The 20,732-nt window shown below is 43.1% G+C and overlaps 1 protein-coding gene across 3 annotated transcripts in view; it reads right to left on the bottom strand.

Moving 5' to 3' along the window:
- The window catches only part of PSME4 (proteasome activator subunit 4), a 220,677-nt gene that overhangs the window by 69,200 nt on the left and 130,745 nt on the right, over positions 1-20,732 (bottom strand). For all 3 annotated transcript variants that reach the window (XM_054022245.1, XM_054022244.1, XM_054022246.1), the window contains 8 exons: positions 20,484-20,620; positions 11,872-11,925; positions 10,894-11,023; positions 9,481-9,562; positions 7,537-7,690; positions 5,720-5,789; positions 2,997-3,122; positions 1,180-1,332 (listed from right to left, as the gene is read on the bottom strand). In XM_054022245.1, coding sequence (XP_053878220.1) covers positions 1,180-1,332; positions 2,997-3,122; positions 5,720-5,789; positions 7,537-7,690; positions 9,481-9,562; positions 10,894-11,023; positions 11,872-11,925; positions 20,484-20,620 — 906 coding nt within the window. The remainder of the gene's footprint in view (positions 1-1,179; positions 1,333-2,996; positions 3,123-5,719; positions 5,790-7,536; positions 7,691-9,480; positions 9,563-10,893; positions 11,024-11,871; positions 11,926-20,483; positions 20,621-20,732) is intronic.

The following is a 20,732-nucleotide window of genomic DNA, read 5'->3' on the forward strand; positions in this document are numbered from 1 at the left end:
TCTCCCGTTGAAGTTGTTCCACTTTGTAGAAACACTTAAATATTCACTGGGAAGAGAGAGAGCGCAACTCTATAGCCTGATGATTAAGGCACTCACCTAGGAGGTAGGAGTTGTGGATTTAATTCCCTCCTCTGAATCAGGCACAAAGATTTGAATCCACATCTACAAAGTGTAACAGCTTCAACAATAGAGAATAAAAGCAACACACCTATAGCTTGGTTGTTAGGATGCTCATCTGAGACATGTGTGGAATCTGAGTTCAAATTCCTGCTCCAGAGTGGATTCAAACCTGGATCTCCCACATCCCAGGCAGTGCCCAAACCACTGGGCTATAGGTTATAAAGGAACATCCTCTGACCCATGAAGTTTGCAGGCCCAAAATGGACTTTTCCAAATTCTGAATTATTTTCAGAACCACACTGAATATTTCCCCCCGACTTTTCCACTTTCTGGCTGAACTGAAAAATCACCCAGCTCTATTCAGCACATTATTTTCTTTGACATTTTAAAATGCCGTTTACTCTGAAAAGTGAAGCTGGTACTTTCTAATTCATGTTTGCTCTGTATATATCCAGAGTTATTTCTGTTTATTTTAACAACAAATAAATCAGTGCTTATTTTTAGTATTACTGAACAACACAGCTAAAATTCAGCAACCTGGATTTTATTCTACCTTGCACATCAATGGCAATGTCTAAAGCTAGGTGTGAATGTATATATTTATGGAAAAGTTCAAGGCTATGGTTTTGTGCAAGTGTCAGTGAGTATAATCAGCAAACTATGTAGTTGCATAGGTGTAAATGAAGTACTTAATCTGGCCTACAGAATCTTCATTACTGCTGCTGATGCATTATATGGAAAGAACATGTTGACTTTCAGATCTCTGACTGAGTTTACAGGGCTGGAAGTTACAAAAAAAATATTTTTTCTTGCATACTGAGCACATTTAAATATGGAAATCACTGAGACCCAATAAACTTGGGATTCCTCAATACTATGTGAAGAGAGTCACTTTTCAGAGTAGAAATGCATTTTTAAGGTAGGATGTGAAAGTTAGTTTTTAAGTAATATGCTGAAAGACCTTCAACCTGGTCATTCAGTTGATGAGCACATGCTGATTAAACAACTGGAATGGATTCCTTTACTTTTGCAGATCACTTGAAAATGTTACGTACACACCTTTTCAAATGTCCAGTGTTTAGAGCCTCTTATCAGACCAGCTATAATCTCAGCTACACATCGTTGGGTACTTTCATGAGAGTCTGCTACCAGATGTTCCAAGTGGGGCTTTAGAACTGGCAAGAAGGCATCATCAAAGTTTCTGAATATGCCCTGTTAAACAAGATTTACACTTAAAAATGTTTCACTTAAAATATTTTTAACCTTTAACATTGCATGCAATTTATATTAATATTCCCAGGCTAATAAGAGCACCAGCTTGTATTGCTATTGTCACTGAAAAACTAGTATGTTAATTCTGTATCGAATATTCCTTTTCCTATTTATTGTCCCAAACACCTCAGAATTTGGACCCACCTACTGCTGTAGCAGATACAATATACAAATATGGATAGTACACATACATGATGCATCATTTTGAGTTGCACAAGTTTTTAATTATTTAACTAAATGTATACATATTAACATAGTGTTATTAGTCATAGAATCATAGACTATCAGGGTTGGAAGGGACCTCAGGAGGTCATCTAGTCCAACCCTCTGCTCAAAGCAGGGCCAATCCCCAACTAAATCATCCCTGCCAGGGCTTTGTCAAGCCTGACCTTAAAAACCTCTAAGGAAGGAGATTCCACCATCTCCCTAGATAACCCATTCCAGTGCTTCACCACCCTCCTAGTGAAAAAGTTTTTCCTAATATCCAATCTAAACCTCCCCCACTGCAACTTGAGACCATTACTCCTGGTTCTGTCATCTGCCATCACTGAGAACAGTCTAGATCCATCCTCTTTGGAACCCCCTTCAGGTAGTTGAAAGCAGCTATCAAATCCCCCCCTTATTCTTCTCTTCTGCAGACTAAACAATCCCAGTTCCCTCAGCCTCTCCTCATAAGTCATGTGCTCCAGCCTCCTAATCATTTTTGTTACCCTCCGCTGGACTCTTTCCAATTTTCCCATTTTTATAGTGTGGGGCCCAAAACGGGACGCAGTACTCCAGATGAGGCCTCACCAATGCCGAATAGAGGGGAATGATCACGTCCCTCGATCTGCTGACAATGCCCCTACTTATACAGCCCAAAACGCAGTTATCCTTCTTGGCAACAAGGGCACACTGTTGACTCATATCCAGCTTCTTGTCCACTGTAACCCCTAGGTTCTTTTCTGCAGAACTGCTGCCAAGCCATTCGGTCCCTAGTCTGTAGCAGTATATGGGATTCTTCCGTCCTAAGCGCAGGACTCTGCACTTATCCTTGTTGAACCTTATCAGATTTCTTTTGGCCCATTCCTCTAATTTGTCTAGGTTCCTCTGTATCCTATCCCTACCCTCCAGCGTATCTACCACTCCTCCCAGTTTAGTGTCATCTGCAAACTTGCCGAGGGTGCAATCCAAGCGATCCTCCAAATCATTGATGAAGATATTGAACAAAACCAGCCCCAGGACCGACCCTTGGGTCCGCTTGATACCGGCTGCCAACTAGACATGGAGCCATTGATCTTAACAATATTTTTTCCGTAAGAGACACAGAAGATTGAGAAACAAATTTAAAGTTTAAGTATATAGTTAGGTAATGTTTCTCATATGTTCAAAACAGAATTATCCCTAAGTGTATATACCCTCTCTATATCAGCACTATTAGGGAAAAATATATTTGGAGAATTCAGAAGACAGTATAATGAGGTTGGTCATAGTGGTCCTTAGGGCATACCTTCTCTCAACATTTAATAACAGTGATTACCTGGGTCACTGAATGCAATGCTTTTCGCACTGATTTGATAATTATCTATAAAAGGGAAGTAATTTATCCATAAAAATCTAGTTACCTTGAAGAGGCAAAATCTGCGAGGATTAAATTTGTCTTTTCCTTTTCTGTCTTCTAGAGATAGAAACTTTATTAACTGCTCAACAAATTTTGGATCGGAAAAGTGATCATATATGATTTGTTCTGCCTGTAAAAGAAAACAGTGATAAGCCTTAGTTTAAATTCAAGGTGCTTAACTACCACAATGATAAGAGTCTCATTTGGGAGGAAAAAATCTTTCCAAGTCCTTATTCTTATTTTTTTTTTTATACTTTTGCCAAATCAGGAGTCCAAATCATGCATGCAGTCTCCATTTCCCCCAAACAAGCATTAGGTCAACATCTTAGTGCCAAGAGGCTTTTACTCCTATAGTGATGTTGGGCCATCTTTCCTTCCACTAACAGAATGCCTTCAAAGCAGCCATTTCCAATGGCACTGACTATGGAGCACCAGCTCTGTACTCATGACCACTCTCCTGATCACTTCAAAATCTTTATCATCATTTCATGAATCACTTATTACAGAAACTACGAGGCACTGACACAGTCAAATTTTTAAGCAAAATGTATCTCAACTAATCTGAAAATTGGGTCCCCTGTATAGCAATTTTCCATAGTATTTTTTAAAATTTATTTTGGTTTCACACATTCAGTCATTTCTCATTTTTATTCTTTCTCCTCAAAGAAGCTCCAATTCAGTAAGGCACTTGAGAATACCCTTACCTTTAAGCATGTGAGTCCAAATTAAGTCAGTGGGATTACTCACATGTTTAAAATTGGGTCCACATATTGCATACGCCTGGAAGTCAAATTCTATATTCCTATTTTATATGTCTCTACAAATCCAGGCTATGCCTGTCTGGAAAGGATTAAAACGTCTTCGAAATATTTTTTTTCCATAATGCATATACTGCTGTGAACCCACTACATAATTCTAGGTGACCCTACTTTTTTTTAAAAAAATAGGCACCAACACCATCTATGGTAGAATATTACAAATCTAAATAAAACGACAACGTCATCAGTAATTCAATCAAGTCTCTGCATTCCAAGGGAACTCCACCAGGCCACACCAGCAAGTACATCAAACACCACAATGTGGCAGAGGCATCAAAGGCAACTGATTGACTTTTAGATTATCTGATCTTTGCTCGATATCAGGAGATCGACCACCAAAACTAGCAGACTGGAAAGATCAAGATGATGGTACTGCAAGGCAGCTCTAGGACTCACTAACCTTTCTCAAAAAAGGAAGATTAGAGATGGCGCAACAACTGCAAAAATATATATTTGGTTACATGAATTAAAAACAAATTGTAAGGCTTATTTAGCATGATAATGATAGACTAAGAAACTTTAGTTTCAGATAAAAGTAATGATTGTGAAATGGCTGGACTGATAGCGTCTGAGCAGAAATCCTATTTATCTACAGAACAGGAATAGCAGGCCTTCCCACACCATGTTGCCATTATGCATCAGTCCTGTTCTGGAAGAGCCACCTTTAGGGTAGAAAGTTCAGTCTCCTTGCTGATACTATCAACTAGAATCAGTAAAATTGGTAATTAGTAGGGCGGTCAAACGATTAAAAATATTAATCACAATTAATTGCGAGATTAAAATAAATAATGATTAACTGCAGTTTTAATTTCACTATTAAACAATAAGAATATCACTTAAATATGGGGGTGAAGCATGTGTGTGAGAGAGACTGTGTGTGTGTGTGTGTGTGTGTGTGTGTGTGTTTTGGATGAACATGAGAGAGAGAGAGAGAGAGTGAGTGTATGCGGGTGTTGGGGGAGTGTGTATGTGGGTGAAAGACAAACGGTGTGTGAAAGAAACAGTGTGTGTGTGTGTGTGTGTGTGTGTGTGTGTGTGTGTGTGTGTGTGTGTGTGTGGATTCTGTGAGAGACAGAGTGTGTGTGTGTTGGGGGAAGTGAGTGTGTTCAGCACAATGTGTTTTTAAGCAGAGCACTCCCCAGCCTGAATGCTTATTCAGACAGCAGCAGCTGCCAGCAGCTCCCACTCCTGACCCAGAGCTCCCTGTCACCCCACCCCAGCTTAGCAGAGACCGGGTACATGGGCAGGAAGATGGGGACACCCCAACATCACCCTTCCCCACTCTGCACAGCAAAATCCCAGTGCCAAGCACCTTGGGGGCGGGGAGTAGGAGCAGCGGTGGCTGCAGCGCAGAGCAGTGGGGGGAGGAGGGGCTCCCCTGCTCCAGAGGCGCCCCTGGTGCCCTGGGCAGTGGCCCAGCCTGCCCACCCCTAAGGCCAGCAGCAGCCAGACTCCCCGTGTCCCAGGCCCCAGATCAGCAGCAAACGGGTACACAGGGACACCCTGACATCAGCCCACCCCCCACCTCTCTGCTCTGTGCAGCAGGCAGGTTCCCGGTCTGGAGCAGCTTGGCCAGTGGCAGCTCCATGGGGGAGGGCAGGAGGAGGTGGGAGCAGCAGTGGAGCAGGGCGGCAGGAGAAGAGGGCAGGCAGCAGCGCCCCCCCCCGAGCATGGCGCCCTGGTGTGTGATTAACACATTAATTTGTTTTGAGTTAATTGCATGCATTAACCATGATTAATTGACAGCCCTAGTAATTAGCCATTCAATGTGGCCATAAACTTATTTCAAACCTTATCTTGATGACTGTTCAGTGCTCTGATGACTTAAGTCACAAATAATCTGTGCTAGTCTTGAAACAGAACAACCCAGACTTTCAAAAGACCTTAAAAAAAATCCTAGCATGCTTACCTCTAACAACTCCTCTCTCCTCCTCCCAAGCTTTGGTTGTTGCTCAGCAGAAGCATAAACTACCATATTTCTAAATATTAGAGGAAATATATATTAGCATACTTCCCAAATAAATGAAAGAACAAAAAACAATTACGTTAATTCTCTACATTTTATATACGGATATCAAATTAAATGTGTTGACTCGAACACCAAAATCTAAAGCAAATTTCTTCTTTCTTGCCACCACTATTTCAGGTTGGTGACACTTATAGCCTTCTTCCAAAACACATGATTGTACACCAAGCTGTTGTGCAGACTGATCTCTTTGACATCCGCTGATATCCAGCATCTTTGGTCTCCCCTTTGGGCATCTTCCATCCACAATCACTGCAAGAGCCATCCTACTGATATAACACTCTGGGGTGTCTGTTGGGTATGCCTATACCAATGTATAATAGCCTTCCTAAACTTGTCTTCAGTTGGAGCAATCCACATTAGGCCCTCTTACAACCTTGTTCTGTTCCCTATCATGAAGTGTCCAACCATTGGACCATCCTGACATCTTCATTTCCATGGTGGAGAGCATACTGATTTCTTTTCCTGTGACTGGATAAGTCTCTCTTCTGTACATTAAGACAGGTCAAATACAGTTTTATACACTTTAACGGCATCTTTTTGTCACAGAGAACTGGAGTCAGTTTCCACCATTTGCACCATACAGCTTTAGTGTAATGCTGGGCATCACTTGAGGGCACTATTGTCAACAACAAGTAATCCTAGGTATTTAAATTGTTTCACTCTTCTAATCTCTCTGCCATATCCTCTATGGTGAGTCTTTCTCCCTCATTCATGATACCCTCAGTCTTACCGACATTGGCATTAAGCCCTGCCTGCTCAAAACTATGCTGTCACTGTTCAAAACTGGCTTGCCAGGTCTCACAATCTTCCGCACATATTACCAAGTCATCAGCAAATATCATGTTCCAAGGTGGTTCCCTTTGTATAATCTCATCACATCTGTAACACTGCAAATAAAAAGGGGCTCAATGCTGATGCTCAGTGTAGGCCAATGTTTACTGGAAATTCTCTACGGTAGCCCCATTTAGTTTTGACTAGAGTAATCATTCCATCATACATATCCTGGTGCTGATGGACATATCTTTCTGGCACACCTCTGTCACAAACTTTACTCTAATCAGATGAATGTATGCCTGCTTCAAGTCCATAAAGATCATACCCAGTTGCTGTCTCTTTTCTCTGAACTTCTCCATGAGGATTCATAGAGCAAATATGTCACTAATTGTGTCCTTCTCAGCATGAATCAATACTGACACTTTCACATTTCAACCATTCCATGTACACGCTTTTCAGTAATCTTCTCCTATACTTTCATAGCATGTGACATAAGCTTAATTTGATGACAATCATAAACACCTCTCAAACCTAGTGTTAAAAAAGGGCATTATTGGGGCAAATTTAGACCCCCAATATTTTTGTAACGATTGACTGTAAAACAAGCTTTTACAAAATCCAAGACTAAGAGATGCAATTCCAACAGGAATAGTTAAACAAAAATATTCCCCACAATGTTTGCAGCACACAAAAAGCTCACAATTGGCTGGAAATTGATTTGCAATAAACATGGAAATGGAGACTATTTTCATTGTCCACGCCAGGAGAAGTGCAAAAAAATTTTCAGTTTTAATTATAGTTAAGAAAATGCAAAATATTATTTTTGATCTAATAGTGTCCCTTTAACTTCAACAGTATTAGTCAAACTTTCTGTTTTTCTTATACAATTTTGCCCACAATATACATAATTTAATAGTACTCACTGAGGCCAGGTATAGTATCCCCAGTGTGTTTTCTCCACAAAACAACATGACTCCCAAGCTTGTTTAGTCTTTGGTAAACTTTCACTATCGAAATGCAGCCACTGGTTATCAGGTCTGTCACCAGCCTGAATGCTGGAAGGCTTGGGGACGCCACCTGTTTTTAAAGATGAATTAATGTTATATCAGATTTGCTCACGAGCCCATACTTGTTAACATACCCACACGTTTATAATTTACTGTCAGCTTTTTCATGAGAGAGCCATTTCAAGAGTTTGTGTGTCACTTGTAAACATTCCTCCAGATGAAATTTGCCACAGAAGTTTAACAACAATACCTTTGTACAAACAGGACCTGCTAAACTAGAGTTTTGAGTTCTGTTCTAACTAGAGCTAACTGATTGGAAATTAAGTGGAATTAGCTAACACAATTGTAAATGCAAATATAGACACTTCATGGCTAGGAACAAGTGTTGTCCTGGATAGGGTTGCTACCTCTGAGATACAAAAACAACAGGACATCTGGGATGATCCTGAGCCCATAAAACTGAACAGCTAGTAGTGTGTACTGAGTACCCTTGCAGACTGCCCAGAACTTCTACAAAAAAAAAAAAAAAAAAAGATTGATTATCCTTAGTCATGGAGCACATACTTGTGCTTACAATCATATCAGTTAACTAGAGTTACAACACAACCAAGAAGTCTAGTCTAGACAGGACCAATATCTGTAAAGCTTGTTTGGGTGTTTAGTTCAAAAGACAAACATATTTTCTTTCAAATACTTCTTTGAATGCTGCTCATCCTCCAGCAGTTCTGCTTACATTTATCTTCCAGCTTCCAGTTTACTTTCCATATCTTGTTTTTGGGAAGGTTTTGGTCACAGGTGGTGCAATACAGAAAGGGATAAGCATGTAGTTTGAAGTAGGGAGTCAACTTGTTAGCACATCAATTTTTTTTAAACCAAGAAAATTTGTTACAAAGATACTATTAAATCACAAGATTTACAACTTTAACTAAATGAAGAAGAGATTTCATTTTTCCTTCATGTGTGATGTACTATGAAGCACCATTGAGAGGACCCAAAATGGCACACTGAAATCCTGTAGTGAAAATGACTTAAACAACACTCGAGCCTATGAGGTCTTGTTTAAGGGACAGGTGAAGTTTTCTGCCTGTTCCTATTTGTAATGCATGCATGCACAAAAAGGGAAAGAACTTCCTGAACTCAGGTTTAAAATGTTTACCTTTACAATAACTGAATGTTGGGTTCATAGGACCCATGGAACCAAGAAAAGTCATCTGTCACACTGACAAATACAGAAATAATATAAAAAGAATGTTATTTAATATTTGTTTATACATAGTGTTCATCATAATCTGGATGATAAAAGGAGTAAGGAATGAACAGAAAGCAGAGGCACCTAATGGTATATGCAAGTGTGATCTTGTTCTCATTCAAGTTAATTGCAAGGCTCCCACTGTCTTCAAAGGGAGAAGGATCAGGCCCTGTGTCTATATATAAAATGTGTACACATACACAACCCTCCCTACAACCAGCTGAATAAACTACAAGTACACTGGAATGCGTTACCTAGGGAGGTGGTGGAATCTCCTTCCTTGGAGGTTTTTAAGGCCCGGCTTGACAAAGCCCTGGCTGGGATGATTTAGCTGGGAATTGGTCCTGCTTTGAGCAGGGGGTTGGACTAGATGACCTCTTGAGGTCCCTTCCAACTCTGATATTCTATGATTCTATGATCTACTTGTTAGATCTGAATACATTTTGTTTTAAAGGTAAGTGAAAAATGTTTTAGTTAGGTTACCCATTTTGTTTATACCACAATAACAACATGTGTTTTCTATTGGTAAGGTAGGTGGGAAAATATATTTCCTGAAAGCTTCAGGATAAATTTAGGTATTTAGGACCTGAAATCTCTTATTAAACACTTACTGACTTCATAAGGGCAGATGGACACCTTTTTGTGGGTTCTCTTCAACTGCTTGAGGATGCCAGCAACAGCTGAGATAGCCATCTAAAAAGGAGAATGAGGATTAATTCATCCATTTCACATTTTCAGTGCAAGGATTTGTCTAGTTATTCACATCATAGTCACTCATTCTCCCAAGTGAATGGTGAATGGCACTCCCTTTAAAGTCAGTCAACATCATCATGTGGCACTTAGTCACACCAGCAGATGAGATTACTTCCTCCACAGCCATCTCAGCCCCCTCATTACAGAGAACACAAGACCTAAATTCCCTCTAAGCTGCACAGCCGCCCAGCAGCCCATTAAGCGCTGCGCAGGTGCTCAGGGCTGCAGCGGGGAGAGATGCCTCTCCCTCAGCTCCCGGACCTGCCACGGTGGAGAGAGGCGCCCCTTCCCCAGCCCCAACCCAGCTCAACCCTGGAGCTGCCATGGCAGCGAGAGGCGGGGAGAAGACACTCTCCCCCAGCCCCAGAGCTGCCGGGGCTGGGGGAGATGCACTTATCCCGCAGCCCCAGCCCTGGAGCTGCTGCAGAGGAGAGAGGCACCTCTCCTCCCCAGCCCAGGTGCTACTGCGGGGAGAGAGAGCTGCAGGGAGTCCTCTCTCCCTACCATAGCCCTGGGGCAGCCTGCACCCCAAGCCCTGGCCCCACCCCAGAGCCCACACCCCCAGCCGGAGCCCTCACTTCCCCCGCCCCACACCCCAACCTCTTGCCCCTGCCCAGAGACTCCTCCTGCATCTCAAACCCCTCATCCCCAGCTGGAGCCCTCACATCCCCACAGCCCAAACCCTCTGCCCCAGCCCTGAGCCCCTCATCCCCGGGCTCACCCCAGAGCTCTCACCCCCCAGCTCTCTGTCCCAGCCCTGGGCCCCCTCCCACACTCCGAACCCCTGGGCCCCATCCCCGCCACATGAATTTTGTTATGTGGACCAATATGGAGGTGATGTGTCACACCTCACCTCCATACTGGTCCACATAATAAAATTCATTCTGCACATGTGTGGGAAAAAATTAGAGGGAACACTGCATGAGACACAGAATTAAACCTCTTTCGCATGGCATGCCATAGCACGAAGCCTGCCATCTAGTTTCCTCTTTCCCCCAACACTCCACAATGCTGAAAGTGTTTCCAAGTCTCACTGACAAGCAGGATAAACAAAATTAATAGTACAAATTTTTGCTCATCTAAAAGCCCTCAGATCAATTGCCATTGTCATAGGACTCCTAAGATCATATGAAATTTGGGGGATGGACATGTGTGTGTGTAAACAGGGCCCTGCTCCCTAACTGGAGCCTCTAAATAACAAACAACAACAACGAATATTTGATCAGGGATTGGAAAAGCAAGAGAAATTGTAATCAATTTGCCATCTTTACCTTGCGAACCACAATTGCATCGTGGTTGAGACACTGCACAAAGAATCTTATGGCATGGACAGGCAGTACCCTATCATCCCTCAGGAGGAGAGACAGAAAGCCAATGCCTATGTGTTCAAACTTCCAGGGGCTAAAAAACAACATATACAATGAATAGTGGAGTGCTGCATGTAACACTGTTGTCCAAAAAAGGTTATAAAAATATACCTAAAATCAAAAAAACATCTGTTAAGCAGGTGTATCTAACCACTATAAAACTAATGTTCTATTCTACAACCACGCTATACGGGCCTCAGTCTTAGTAAAAGAAGGCCCCTCTACATCACTTGGGGAGAGAAAATGGGCCTTGAAGTTAGTGCAAACTAACTCCATGTAAAGGCTCTTTACACTGTTAGACTGGTGTAAAATTACCTTAATGGAACTGAGAATTAGACCTCACATATCTTTATTTAGTTGGTAGTATTTTAAAAATAAATACAAATTACCTGGTTAACAGTAATTTAAAAGTACTTGAACTTCATTGCCATCTTTATGCTAGACAAATAATTGAACTCAGAAATTGTTAGGAAAGGACAGAGATATTGAAAACAACTACTATAAGGCTACATTCACCTATAATACAGGCATCGAATGGATGACAGCAATGCAGGATTCCTCATGTTGACCTGATACCTCCCTGTTCAATTGGGAGGGAGAGTTGAACATCCCTACAAATGGCCCTTCTGTCCCTATATCCATGCCAATTGATGTTGATTCTTGTCCATTAGAAGTAGGCCAAGGCCAAATATGTTTCATGTATGAGATGTCAGACAGTACAACTTTCTGATCACTACTGACCTAAACTGCATTTTAACCAGTCCTGTACGGGTAAGGCTGCATATGTTATTTCCAGTAATCTAAGCTATCTATTTTACTGTGCATTTTTTTTTATTTCAGAAAAACTAGCATAAAAAAAAGTTCAGAGAAAGGCAAACTTACAGATTTCTTTGATTCACACAATTTAACAGCATGTTGATCAAATTTTCATAGTTTCTGAAAAAACAAAAGTAAAATGAGTATATAGACTTGAAGTGTACTGTCAACTACTAGACATCATGGAGAGAAGTGTTTAAAAGAATCTTTATATAAACAAAATAAGGCATATTTTCTCTTCATTCCCACAACGGATATAAATAGCACAGACAATGTCTAGTAATTAAATTAACACTGCAGATACTGTGTATATGTCATGTTAATTTTTTGAGAGGAACGGATGGAGGGGAGAGAATCGCTGTTGAGTCAAGGGACGAATATTACGGTGATTCCTCTACACTATGTCTTTGTCTAGACTAGGATTTCAAGGTGTGAGGTTGGATCATGCTAGTCAGCTAAGTCTAATTAAAACCCTCAAAAACTCGAGTCAAGACATGGCAAGCTATACTTTAGTATATGCTAAAAGGTTTGAGTTTAAGTTTTAACTTGCCTTGACTTGACTAGAAGTTTAGGTTTTAGAGTAAGCTAACTAACGTAATCCAACATAGTACAGACGCTCCCTGACTTACGCAAGCGTTCCGTTCTGGAACACCTTGCCTAAGTTGAATTTCGCATAAGTCGGGAACGTATACCCGACAATAAGGGGGAAAAAAAAAAAAAGAAAAAAAAAGCTTACGGAACTTTTTCCCTAAGTGCAGATTTGCATAAGTTGGGTTTGCGTAACCTGGGGAGCGTCTATACCTTTACATTTTTGTCCAGATAAGGTCTTAAAAGGCAGCTAGTTTGCCCAGCTGAGTGGCATTTTCTACACTGTGTTTTGGAGGTGTGAAAATCAGGGTACCATGTCCGTAGAATGCACCAGTTGGTCTCTATCTAATTAGATAAAGTTGCAGATCATCAAATATTCAAGTCTCAGTTTTTTACATTACTGATAAGCTCACAAATTCTGATTCATCTTCACACAGACTAGTAGAAACCAGGAATAATTCCACCGGGGTCAACAGAGTTTCCTGCCTAAACCTGGTATAAGAGAAAAGAATCAGGAGTACAGAGCCTCATTTTTTATGTATGTACTTTATAATCTGCCTGGATATACACTATGCTTTGCCATGCCAATAAAAGGTGCTCTATTTTAGATTCTTCAGTGTTGTCTGGCCACTTTGCAAAGTGGCCAGATTCTGGCTGTAAATGGCCTATGGACAATTCCCCATGTGAAGGGGAACTTTCTGCTGGTGTGTAAATCCTTGATGATGAGGATCCTTTGCCAGACCCCAGCCCTGGCTTAAAGCCATGCCGGGTGAGGTACAGGACATAATGGGAGTGGGCCAGTGCCAGATGCTGGACCAATGCACAATCAAGAGTTGTAATCAGCTTCCTACTAGCCACTTTTCACTTGCACCAGGAAGAAATGAGCTCTACAACTGTTTTCTTCTCTTATGTCCCTTCATTTAACAACTCCCTTTTTTACTTAATACTCTTCTAGTACTTTTTAGTGAAAAATTTATGCCACCTATCTCACCCATTCTGAGTCCTCTGTGCCCAACCTGATTTGTTACAGCCTTCCCCTCTCCAACCCACCCAAGAATCAAGTCTTTCTCCCTATCCTCTCAAATCAGGGAAAAATCTTGTCTTATCTGTGAATTTCTATTCTAGGGCTCTCCTTGGCAGAAAGAAATTGGATATAATACAATCCCCTCCAAGGAAGGGTCAGACTGTAGAACATGGAATGTCCTAGAATGAAAATTCACAGGTAAGGCCGACTTTTCCCTCTCTCAGTTCCCTCCATGTCAGATAATCTTCCCAGTGGGATGTAGAAAACAGTAAGTCATCCCTAGGGGGAAGGGTTCAATTTACCCATGCAGGATTGAAAAGGAACATAAGAGTTACTGCGGAACCCTGTTCTGTAACACCCTTCCACCAAATGCTGCCTCAGCAAGGATGAGTATGTTGACTACAGTGTTTGAAAAAATGTGGATGGAAGGTCCTGTAGTAGCTTTATAGACCTTCTCGTAAGATGTGTGTGATCTTTCAAAAAAATCATTGCTTTTTCCACAGAGTGAGTAGTACATGGTAATGAGGAGTTGTACCTCAGGCTCCAAATGCCTCCACTATATAAACCTTTATTCTTATGTAGGCTTTGTTCACCTCTAACTTATGAATTTTACTTCCTTAGGATGTTTGGCTTCATCCAGGATAACAATATCACTTCCTATTAAATAAGGAAGATTGCTGTTACATTGGGGACGGAGGTGTGGTTAGTTCACAGAACTACCATGTTTGATATAGCATATAATTGAGACTTCATTGAGAGCACACCAAGCTCCAAAACCTCCTTTGTACCAGGAAGGGGCGAGTAGGCAAAATACTTTCAGGGAGAGGAGGAAGAGACCTACCAACTGTGAAGATGAAAGGCAGTTTTATTAGGATTTGTAGCATGCAGCTCAAGATCATGAAAGGAATCTGTGTTTTGACTGAGGACTGGTAAGAATGGTGGTCCTCAGCCATCTGTTATGTGCTGGTGAGGAGAGATTCTCATGCGTTTCTTATGCGTGCAATATGCCTGAAGTCACTGACTTGTCCACATGTCCACTGGTCAGGCTATCTTGTAAAAACACCAGAATATCCTTAGCTTTAGCAGACTTTCCCCTGATGCGTGCCTCTTGTAACATCAACATCTAAACCTCAAGTGATATACAGACATAATCTGTGAATCTCCTCCAAGATGCTAGGAGGATGTTTATTACTTTTGCAGAAAGAATGACTGATTCCTTTCCAGGTGATGGGTTAGGCAGCACTGGATTTTGATTCAGTATCAGCCCTGCACCGTTGCATGTGTGTGAAGTTTGAGAGGAGGTTCCCATTATGTTTAAATTGGGTCTGAGAATCAAGACCTGAGAGTTAATGAGAAGGCAGTTACAATTACTATGGTCTTGCTCCTTCACAATCTGCTTTACCATCTTTACTATCGGGGCAGAGGGGAGAGCATAAAGAAGGCCATTTAGTTCACTTCTGAGATAAGGGGACCACAACCTACACTTTGGTGTATCTCTTTCTCACATAGCACCTCTTGATATTCCAACTGGACTGGGATGCAAATAGGGCTATCAATAGAGTTCCAAACTGGCCTGCAATGCACTGAAAGGCTAACTGATCTAGATGGCATTCCCTTGGCTCTTCATGTGTCTCGGTGAGCTGGCCAACACTGACTTTCCTTCTTGGTACAGAACTTTGAGTAACTGAGTAGGGGCTTATGTCCAGGACATGAACAAGGCTACTCCTCTAAATAGTGCTGAACATTTAACTTCTTAGCAACTGTACACAAATACCATGTTTCTGAAGAATCATCTGCTGGAAATGGAAGAGTGAGCTTGATGGTCCATAGCATGAGACAGTGCCGGTTTATTTTAATTTACTTTGGGAAAATGATAAATATCTCAAGCATCCTTTTTCTGAGTGGTTCACTTCCAGATGAAGGCCCACCCTGAAATGCCCCTTAGAGGAAATCTGGGTGAGGGATGTTGCAAGCAGGAATCTTCCCAGACTCAGGAAACCCAAAAATCAAGAGAAGCTTTTGGAGCTGGATTGTTTTCCAACAAATCGTGGCCTTATATAGCAAAAGCCTCCTCCTAATGTGCAGGAACCTGCAAGAGCAGCAGCTTCAAAGGGAACACTTGCTGAGATGAGGTAAATTGAAGATTCTCTCACTGGAACAAGGGAGGGACCAATTCCCTTGTCTAAAGCCTCATTTACTGCTTTGTCTCTATGCTCTCCAAAGAGCTTACCAACAAAACATTTAGAAGGATAATAGTGTTAGCCTGCAATTCCAATCTCTTTGAGTGGAGCCATAGCTGTCTCCCCAACACATATTTGGAAGTTCTGAATGTGCAGCAAACAACAGTCAGGGGAAGCATCAGTTCCATAAAAGCTGCTACGGAAATCTAGTTTAAGGTATATTTTATGTATGGGTTTTTTTGTTTTGTTTTGTTTTTTGGGGTGGGGGTTATCTACCCTCCCAAAGGCCTCCCAAATGAACACAGAACTGCACAGACTGCAGCTAATAGTCCAGTGTTGACCTTGCTATATCTAAGTTTAGTCTGAGTAATAATCTTATTCTCATCTGTGGGTTTGCAATGCTCCCTCAGCTGGTATGATGATACCCTTTACTTAGGAGGTTGCAGCAGGCTTCATCTTAGGCAGATTAAGTTCTTTTACTTTTTAGTTACAAATCTTGATAGGGAATTTCCATTCCACCTTAATCACACCTTCATAAACAAGGCAAGAACAATTACACAGACCAATTACAATTGCTATTCAATTTTTACACGAGGGTATTCTGCGCCAAAAATTAAAAATTCTGTGCAGAATACTTTAAAATTCTGCAAGTTTTATTTGTCAAATAAATGTGGAGGCTCCAGCATGATATTGGGGAGTACAGGCCACTGGCTGCACAGAGGTAGGAGATCACTCTGCAGCTCCCCACCCGGAACATGGCTCAGCAGTGAGGCTGTACCCAACCCTGACACGGCGCAAGGACCGAGCCTGCCTCAGAAACACCCCAGGGCCCTGCCCCTCTGTGCCAACTGCACCAGGTGTGGGCAGGCAGGCTCAGCAAGGCAGGATCCAAATGTAGAGGGACTTAGTATTGGGGGATCCAGGTGTGGGTTGAGAGGATTCTGTGTGGGGCAATCTGAGTACGGGAGGCGATCTGGATGCATAGGGGCTTGTTAGGGAGTTCTGGGTGCAACAGTAATGGGACTCTGCAGGAGGTCCAGGTGAAGGTGGCTGGGGTCAGCAGTGCAGGGTCTGGGTGTGTGGGGGGATAGATCTTGGCAGGGGAGTCGGGGTGTGGGGGGATTCAGTGGGGAGATCCAGATGCTGGGAGAGTGGGGCTCATTGGGGTGGGGATCCAGGTGCAGCTGGTTGCGCTTGGTGGAGTGGGGAATCCAGGTGCGGGTAGCTTCTTGGGGTCATCCAGGTGCAGGGGGAGTGGGGCTCTGCAGGGGGAATCTGGGTATGAGGGGATCTGGATGCACAGAGGTTGGCCAGATGGGGGAGAAGCTCCCCATACAGTGATCCCTCCCCCTGCAGCTGAGGAGAGATGGGTGGGGAGTTTGCAGAGCTTCTTGCTGCCTGGGGAGAAATCTGAGCGTGGGTCTGACCTGGCCCCAGATGCCGTGCAGGGGAAGAGGAAGTCCTGTTCTCCCCAACCGAACCAGGACTAGCAGATGAGCCCGGTGCAGGGTAGGAGCCAGCAGTCGGGTCTTCCCCAGTCCCGCCCCCTGCGTCACAGTGATTTACCTCTCCACTGGCAGCCCTGGGCACCCAAAACATGACTGCTCTTGTGGTTTCCCTTTGCTTCCCCATCAGAAAGTCATTTTTCTGCAGGGAAGCAAAGATATCTACAGGGGATATAAATTCTTCGCATGAACAGTGGCGCAGAATTCCCCCAGGAGTAAACTTAGCGGGGTTTGAGGGTTTTTTGGATTTTTCATTTTCTAAAAACATAAGCACCTGTTAAGTTAGATCTCCGTTCATGCTAAACTCTGGGAAGCTTAGCTGGGCAGCTGGAGAGTGGCGGCTACTGGCCAGGAGCCCATCTCTGATGGAAGAGCCGCCGCCAGCAGCAGTACAGAAATAAGGGTGGCACGGTATGGCATTGCCACCCTTACTTCTGCGCTGCTGCTGGCAGGGCACTGCCAGCAGTGCTGGGTGCCTGGCCAGCAGCCACCGCTCTCCGGCTGCCCAGCTCTGAAGGCAGCGCAGAAGAAAGGTGAGCATGGGGTCAGACCAGATTTCACGGTCCGTGAAGCGTTTTTCACGGTTGTGAATTTGGTGATACTCATTGGTATCAAATGTTCAAGGAGCTGCTCACTTTCATGGCAGCTGAGCCCTTGCAGGTAAAACAGCTTGTGGGAAGCGGGATGCTTTGCAGCCTTCTCAACCATTTCTACATGAACCTTACTTACACGCTGGCTGGGAACAGGAATTTCTTCCTTGGGATTACTAAGGGTGTCTCTTACCCGAAGATTCAAGAGGCTCCAGTGAACCTTTCGCGCTTGCTCTGAAAGCTGTGGGAAAGGCAACCCGCATTCCTAGGAGAGAGCTGAGGGGAGAGAGGAGCAAGGGGGAGAGGAGTTTGAAAAAAAAAAAAATTATCCCCAGTTCCATGCCACTGATTCTGGCCTCATCTCAGGGAAGGGAGCTTCCAAGTGGCCTACTCAACTGTCTCACTGTGGACCTTGCCAACATGCCAGCTGGGAGCTGGGTTCCTGAGGCGTTCTGTCTCCCATTTCTGAGGGGGAAAAGGGAGGATAGGTGTTGTCCTTCAAACCCTCCTCAGTAAGCCAAAAAAAAAAAAAAAATGTTGGGACTAGTTTTTGAGGTTTTTATCCTCAAAACTGCTAACCCAATGAAGAAACAGAGCATTTAGTTAAAATTTGTTTACAAATCTTGTGACATCTCTGCTACAAAGGGAGTCCTGGAACCTGCAGTGTGTGCTTCTTGGAGGCATCTTCCTGAGGGGAGAACCTTAGCCCAGGTCCTGAGCAAAGATCTGGTCTGCTCCCAGTTGCCGTGGAGACAGGGAACACTCTGTCATTAAGGTTGTCTGACACGGAGGGACTGGGAAATTGTTTCTATTATTCCAACCCCTCCATACCACACTGCCCCCAGGCCTCCACTCTATATGAATTTCCAAACCAGATGTCAACATCATTGCTTTAATTCTGATCCATTCCTTCTCTTCTGTCTATTGCAGCAATTATTTCCGAGGGAATTCTAAGCCACTGCGCAGGCACATAATTCATGTGGCGTGCATAATTTTTTTCCCCCCACAGAAAATAACTTCTGCCCGAAAGTTGCTGCCGTTATGCCTTTTGCCCACCAGGGGCTGCTGTGGTGCTAGAACAGAACAGCCACTCCCAGATAAGGAAGAGAAGAGGCTGCCTTCCTGGCAGTGCCCTGCCAGTGGGGCCAGCTCAGGAGAAAGGAGATATGGGGGGACAGACAAAATGGGGCACAAGGGGCAGCTGTGGGGGGTCACAGACTGGGGTTCATAACTGCTAATGGGGAAGGGCAGACTGGGAGTGGAGGCACAGAGCCACAGGGGGACAGGGGAGGGCTGCAGGGCCACATTTGGGAAGGAGAGAGAGGATTGGCCGAAAGGGTGCAGGGCCACATGGGGGAAAGGAGTGGCTGAGTAGGGGCACAGGGACACATGGAGACGGGGTGCAGAGATACATGGGGTGGCTGAATGGGGGTGCAGGGCCACATGGGAATGGGGGGAGTGGGTGTCTGAGTGGGGTTGGAGGGACACATGGGACAGGGGGAAGAGGGTACAAGGACACATAAGGGTGCAGGATCACATGGGGACAGGGGCAGATGTGTCTGACTGAATGGGAGAGGCTAGAGGTCAGCCAGGGTCTGCTTGAGGGAGGCTCCCTAACAATCCCTCCCCAGCCCACTCAAGAAACCTGTTCCATACTTCTCACACCCACACCCAACAACCCTCCAGGTTCACTCCCAGGCTCCTTCCCTCTCCCTCAACAACTCCTTTACCTCTGACTCCCCCAAGCCTTCGCACTGCTTCTGAGAGGGGCGGGAAATACGGTTCTGTACTGTAGTTTAAATGAATTATTCAAAGTTCTGCATTAATATGCCTAGTAAGGAATCTATTTGTCAAAAGACATTTCCTGAATCTTTTTCGTTGTCTGTATTGTTATAGACATACTTGCTGACAACTTTTCTGAAATAAATTACCAAAGTAACTGAAACTGGTGTGATTATATTGTGTGTGTTTGATATGCAGAATTTTAAAATATTATGCGCAGAATTTTGTATATTTTGGCACAGAATTCCCCGAGAAGTAAGCAATATTCCCTAATTACTGTGTTGTCTCATACTCAGGCACACTGCAGCCTTTTCTGTTTCGGCTTCACTGTTGCTGTTATTGGTGAGCACCCTCTTGAAGACCTCACGGAAGGGGTACACCAACACAAACACAGTTAAAGTGACTGAAAACAAAGCAGTCAAATGCACAAAGTAAAGCAATTGAAAAAAATGTTTTCATTGGTCTGAAGTATTGTTATCTTAATAAGTACTTGTAACTATAACTTATACAAAATAGTGAGATGAAGTGCCATTTTGTGAACACACTACTGGAAAGTGCTGAAGCACTACGGTGATGAGAATATGGAATATTCCATTCTATATAGGTTCTCATACAAGCCAATGATGTCCCTTCCAATACAGTTAAGGATTACTGAAAGACAGCTGCAATAAGAAATTAAAAAGATGCAATAATGGAAGGAAAGATGGTTGGAGTTCAATGTCACTTTTAGGCTAACGTATTAAAAAAAAAGGTTATGAAGAGATTACTTTTAAACAGCTTCATTTTTGCTAGAGAAAACCTTACACACAGATGTCACAAATAATTATTTCTTATTAGCCTCAAAACTCAGAAGCAAAATAGCACATCCTCTTAGAATATTACATTTAATGTACAATTTTAGATTAAATTTACATCATCGCTCATGAACTGTATATGTTTATCGACTAAAAACTATTATGCACTACAACTTCTGTAGTTACTGAAGTCTACATAGACCAATCTAACTTACTGCAAGGCCTCAGCATTCTTTTCTTTCTGTCGTTGAATTCCTAACTGAATCTCTTCTGAACTAAGCATCATCCCGCTGGCGCTTGGGTTTTTTGCTTTTTGCATTAGAATGGCTATCTCAACACATTTCTCTGGAACCTGTTGAGAGAGAAGGGAAACATCTCTAACTGAATAGCAGCCAAAGAATGTTAGCCATCCTTTTGGAAAAGGAGACTCCCAGAGAGGCAGTCAAATGAAGTGCACATACCGT

The sequence above is a fragment of the Malaclemys terrapin genome, chromosome 3 (genome assembly GCF_027887155.1).
Source record: "Malaclemys terrapin pileata isolate rMalTer1 chromosome 3, rMalTer1.hap1, whole genome shotgun sequence".
Taxonomy (NCBI): domain Eukaryota; kingdom Metazoa; phylum Chordata; order Testudines; family Emydidae; genus Malaclemys; species Malaclemys terrapin.